This window comes from Nyctereutes procyonoides, unplaced genomic scaffold (genome assembly GCF_905146905.1).
Source record: "Nyctereutes procyonoides isolate TBG_1078 unplaced genomic scaffold, NYPRO_anot_genome, whole genome shotgun sequence".
NCBI classification, from domain to species: domain Eukaryota; kingdom Metazoa; phylum Chordata; class Mammalia; order Carnivora; family Canidae; genus Nyctereutes; species Nyctereutes procyonoides.
The window spans coordinates 19,936,735-19,942,734 of NW_026575160.1; the positions used below are offsets into that span (position 1 = coordinate 19,936,735).

The 6,000-nt window shown below is 38.5% G+C and overlaps 1 protein-coding gene across 1 annotated transcript in view; it reads left to right on the forward strand.

Annotated features, from left to right (window-relative positions):
• Positions 1–5,642, forward strand: part of BMPER (BMP binding endothelial regulator) — a 247,932-nt gene extending 242,290 nt beyond the window's left edge. Inside the window, exon 15 of the mRNA XM_055314875.1 lies at positions 3,834–5,642. Coding sequence (XP_055170850.1) covers positions 3,834–4,015 — 182 coding nt within the window. The 3' untranslated portion in view covers positions 4,016–5,642. The remainder of the gene's footprint in view (positions 1–3,833) is intronic.
• The last annotated feature ends 358 nt before the right edge of the window (positions 5,643–6,000 follow it).

Genomic DNA, 6,000 nt, shown 5'->3' on the forward strand with positions numbered 1-6,000 from the left:
CATCCACATATCCATGCATTCTATCACTCAGTGGTCCTCTGACTACCTACTACATGTTAAACAGCACACTACTGCTGAAAATAAAGAAACAAAATAGCCTTTCCCTCTAGTAGCCTGGATTTGGTTGGAGAGAGAGAGAGAACACAAGGAAACAATTATGGTTCTAATTTCATGGTGTAAATGCAGTAATCAAGGTGGGCAGCAGGTGCTCTGAGTATTCAGTCAAGGGATAGCTCATCCAGGTAAGAGAGGTGGGAGAAAAAGTTGGGAAGTGTCTAGAATAGGGGAAGATGGGGTAGATGGTAGTTAACACTCAGCAAGCTAGATAATGGCACTAGATCAAGACAAAGGGTAGGCCTGAGCATTGGCTTGGCTAGAGGAGGTTCCTAGTAGCCTAAGGAATACAATTAAATTGTGAAAAGCCAAAACAACTTCATGAATTTACACAGTGGAAGTAATGTTAGGGAATGTAGCATTAACAAGTAGTAGTAATTTTTTTACTTAATCGGCTGTCTCACTTGGGATCCAGCCAGAAAACAAATGGCACACTCAAATTTACTAATTAAGTTTAACAGATGGACTTCTTGAAAAGGAATAAATGAGGTGTAGGAAAATAAAGAAAAGTCCAGTGCCCTGGAAATGAACTGTTTTTACTCAAGATATTTTGACACCAAATATATGTTTTTCTCATACCAACAATTCTCCAAAGTTCCCGGGTACCAAATGGGTATCCTACAATTCAATTCAATTCTGACACTAACTACACAGAGTTAGCATCAGACTCCACAGGCTTAAGGGCTCAGTGTCACAAGACTGCCCACACTTCAGATGCCATTTGCAAGTGTTAGGTCCCTAGGTTACCCTCACTTCTGTCTGCCTTGGCTGTGATCCCCCTTAAAACCCCCTTTCAGACTTGACAATTTGCTAGAATGTCTCACTAAACTTTGGGAAACACTTTATTTGCTATTACTGATTGAGTATAAATGATACGTATGAACAGACGCAAAGAGGTATGTACAGCAAAGTACAGAAGGGTCCTGGCACAGGAGTTTCAGTCCCAGTGGAGTAAGGACACCACCTTCCCAGTACCTGGATATGTTTATCAGCTCTGAAGTTTTCTGAACTTTGTTGTTAGTCATTTAAGACTTTTAATGGAGGTTTCATTATGCATGTATGATTAATGAAATCATCACCACTGGTAATTAACTCAATACCCTCGCCCTCTCCCTTTCCTGAAGATTGGGTGGCAGGGATGAAAGTTCCAACCCACTAATCTTGCCTTGGTCTTTCTGGTGACCAGCCCCCATCCTGAAGCTATCCAGGGTTTCCTAACCACCAGTCATGTCATTGGCACATAAAAGACACTTAGTACTCTGGAGATTCCATGGACATTAGGAGATTCCATGTGCCAGAAACTAGGGACAAAGGCTAAATATATATTTTTCATTACATCGTACCCTGGCTCATAACAGAGAGGCTGTCATCATTCCTTGGCCTAAGAGGCGAGGGAGGGGTTGGCTATCAGAATTTGGGGCACAGAGAGCTCTGTAGAGTATGAAGCCCTACTCATTAGGAGCAGTGACATTTGCTTGAGGGGTGCAGTGGATCACAGTGATGCCAGAAGGAGAAGGCTAGGTAAATAAGTACCTGGCCCCACTCTCCTCCTTTCCTCCAACTGTCTATGGGTATTCACCATTCAAAAAGGAGCCCATTGAAATATCCTTGGCGGTCAACACAGAGCACAGGCATAGAACAGGTTAAAAAAAGGAAGAGAGTGGATCTAGAGGGGAGAATGGAAAGTATCCAATCTACTCTCTGGTGTAGTTAGATCTGTCTTCGAACTCATTCAGATTTTCAGCAAGTATTCGTTGCTGGCTTCTGAACCCAATGCCCTTTAGGTGCTAGAAATTGTGTTAAGAGCTAGCAATATTGTGGTAGACTAGGTGAAAACTGCTCTGAGCGAGTTTATATTCTAGTGTGGGAAGTCAGAGAATAAGCATGTTACAAATGTAGAAATGATAGTGTTATGTACAAAGGAGAAAAATATGGAAAAGGAATAGAGAATGTGGGGATGCCATTTTGGATAGAAAGTTACTTTTGAGAGGACACCTCAAAAAGGTGATAGCAAGCCAGGCATAAAGCCAGTACGATTGCATTTGATGTTTCAGTATAATTGGCTGGTAATAGCTACCAGCAACTCATCCCTCTATTGCTATATCATGCCATGTATCTCTACCAACAAAGCATCTTACACAGTGGCTTTGTTCAAAACAGGTGGCTAGTAATGGTTCGTCTACTTTATTTAACATTTTGACCAACTAGAACAGGATTAAAAATGCCAACACTTATTATGGAAATTAGAGTCCATATAGAAAAATGATATAGAGCCAAATATTAGAAAATTGGTTTTACTCAGATGTTTCTCAAAATTCTGTGTTACATATGTTCAAATTTTTTAGTAATATGTAAGAGCTTGTGAGCTCTTAGAGTCCATATAGAAATGGAAATTAGAGTCCATATAGAAAAATGATATAGAGCCAAATATTAGAAATATTGGTTTTACTCAGATGTTTCTCAAAATTCTGTGTTACATATGTTCAAATTTTTTAGTAATATGTAAGAGCTTGTGAGTGATACTTGACTACTCTCTACACAGGACACCTTTTTCTCATTTGTTTTTAATTAGTGTAATGGGTACTTGAGGAACCTTCATAGAATTCAGTTTTGCAGTTGTTATCAGCTTATTGTAAGTTAGATATGGTCAAACATGAATGTTCCATGGTAACTCTAAATATCTAATTTGAAAGATTCAACATAAGGTGCACTTGCTTGAAAGCCAGTTCAATTTTTCAGGTTTGCAATTATATAATTCTTTACAAAGTATTATTTTGAAAACTACATAACTGAGTAGAGGTGTCTAAACTGATGATTTTCCATTGTTACTAAGTTTGTTTGGAGTGACGTCAAATGAAGGCAGATTGCTATTAGTGTTCGTGGAAGATCCCTTTTCTAAATTCCTCATGTGTCAGCATTCCTACTCATGAGAATGAGGGATGGCCTCTTTGTCACTGGAAATAAGTCAGATAGGAACGTTTGTATGTCATAAAACTTCCAGAATGTTGGCAGTATTTTTCCTGACAAATCTATTCATAAATTTTCAGGAACTCTCAGAATATTGTCAGAATCAGTTTAGCTCTAAGTAAACAAAGATAGAAAATTGGTTATGATTTGGCTAGATCATTACTTTTATATTCTCTGACCAGTCAGCCACATATTTCCATCTCCCCAGTCACATATCTCATTTTTCCTTGCTTGGTTTTACCCCACTCTTGCTCTAATTTGCCTCAGATTGATCACTATGATTAAAATATGTCACGTATCATTGGTAGGGTTTTTTTTTTCTGTATATGTAATTCTGTATACTTGAATATTGATGTGGTTGCACAAAATATTCCTATTCATCACAACCTGATAGCTTTAAGCACCACTTGGAGTTGATTTTTCATACTGTTCTCAATAACCAAATACCCTCACAGACTTCCTGGTAGCTTCACTAATGTATAGTTTGTCTTCTCTGGGAATAAAAAACTTTACATTTTATTTTATTTTGAAGTTCACTAGCCCAGCAAGTGGATCTTTGATGTTGTTTGTTCAGGTGCAGGTGATTTGAGGAAGGTCAGATGTTTGTTATTCCTTTGTTCAAATGCAAACGTGAATCTGTGCTGTGAAAGGGCCAGTGCAGTGGGTGACAGGAGCCTGCAGAATGGCATTGGGCTGAGGTTGAATTGACATGGCCATTTTTCCACGTCCCACCTGTGTCTCCTTTTTTTCAGCCACCCAGTGCAAGCACGGAGCTGTGTACGATACCTGTGGTCCAGGATGTGCCAAGACCTGTGACAACTGGAATGAGATTGGTCCATGCAATAAGCCATGCATTGCAGGTTGCCACTGTCCAGCAAACTTGGTCCTTCACAAGGGAAGGTGCATCAAGCCAGTCCTTTGTCCTCAACGGTGACCTTTGTTCTGCTCCTAAGACTTTGAAACATGGTGTCCTTGACACTGAGGTGGAAGAGCCAATGAAGGACTGCAGTATTTGTGTGCTGATTCTTCAAATACACACACACACACAGAGTATATATGTGTACATATATAGATATATAGATATATTCAGAAACATTTCATCATTTATATAAACTATAGGTGGATTATTATATGTATATTTTTTGCTATAAGACATGTATTATTTCTAGGATCCTAATCTGTAAGCCATTGGATACATTGTATAAATAAACCAGGTGTTTGTAATTTAATAAGGCAGCATGCAGACATATTGGATGGCTTTAACATCACATAAATTTGTCATTTTTAAGAAGTTTTCTAAGAAACCTAAATTGCCTGCCTGTATTAATTTTAGCTTTGAATCAAGACTTGCAGTTGAGTGGAAAATGTGTTTCTCTGGAGAAGGGCAAAGTTATCTAGGGGCATCCTATGCTTCCAAAGAGAGGAATGTATGCCTGAGAGAGATGGCTGGTGATTGGTGACAGGCCCTAATGGTGCATGGAAAGCAAAGGATAGGTTGTTAGACTTTATTGGATCATGGTCCAATATTGTTTCCAAAACTGATTGGCTAGTTGCCAAGAAATATATATTTGTCAGTGGAGCATAACCAAAGAATTGAATGGTTTCTTGCCATCTTTGCATATTCCTTGAGTCACCTAATTATACATGTGTGTATGATGGATGTGTCCATTTATATATCACAGTGAGATTAAAGAATGTTTGGGTGACATGTTAGTTTTATTGAGCATGAGCAGATATTTGGAGAAACTTTTGCACAACCTGTGAAAAAAAGAGTCATTTCTCTAAATCTTAGAGCAATTTAGGATGGGCAAGTATAATGGGTTGATGTTAGCCATCTACATTGTGTGACTATTCCATGTTTAAAATGAAAATCATTATTTCTAGAGGATTCCTAGCCCAGTGCTATTTGGTGACTGTTAGTGTGTCATAATTATTATACAGAAAGCCTTTACTGACCGGTTGATTTAACATCAGTCCAAACAAAGACTGGTTTCTGTACTTGCTCTAATTTACTAGTAGTTTACTACTGGTCATCATGTGAGCTTGCTGACTTTTGTTTTCAGTTAAATAAATGAAAATGTCAACAAAACAAAACCCACTGATGTCTAAAAATACTGTGTTCTACAGTGTAGTAAATAAAGGGCTTAATATTTAAAAAAACAGATTTTCTCTTTCAAGATGTGCTGTGTTATACTTTATAACTAAGCCATATCACTTTCAGGTTCATCAGTTTTATAACAGTTTTATTTAAATATATTTTATAAGACCTACAATACTTGATTTTTATAAAGAGTACTATTAATAGACAGTAGCAAATCCCCAAATTTTTGACAATCAGCATATTGCCATTGTCTGTTATGACATTTGTGTTCCCTTTACCCATACTCATGACAGCCGAAGTATTAATTTGGATTCTTTATTGGGACATCTATAGTTGTTTGAGTAAACTGAATAAAGCCCAGAGTATAATATTGCCTGGCTGGGGCAGTTTTTGTTATTGTTATTGTTTTCTGTGTGTCTTACCTGAGGTAGCCCCGTCATTGCTTTAGTGCTACATTTGGAAAAAGAACTTTTTAGGGGACTTGGGTTCTAAGTATGGTTGTGACCCTGTGCACACTGTTTAGACACTTGGAGCCACACTTTGTTTATCTTTAACACAAAGAGGTGGGGTAGCATATGGGCAGGGTTAAGAATTAGGAAAACTAGGGATCCCTGGGTGGTGCAGCAGTTTGGTGCCTGCCTTTGGCCCAGGGCGCAATCCTGGAGACCCGGGATCGAGTCCCACGTCGGGCTCCCGGTGCATGGAGCCTGCTTCTCCCTCTGCCTGTGTCTCAGCCTCTCTCTCTCTCTCTCTCCCTGTGTGACTATCATAAAATAAAAATAAAAATAAATTTTAAAAAAAGAATTAGGAAAACTAGA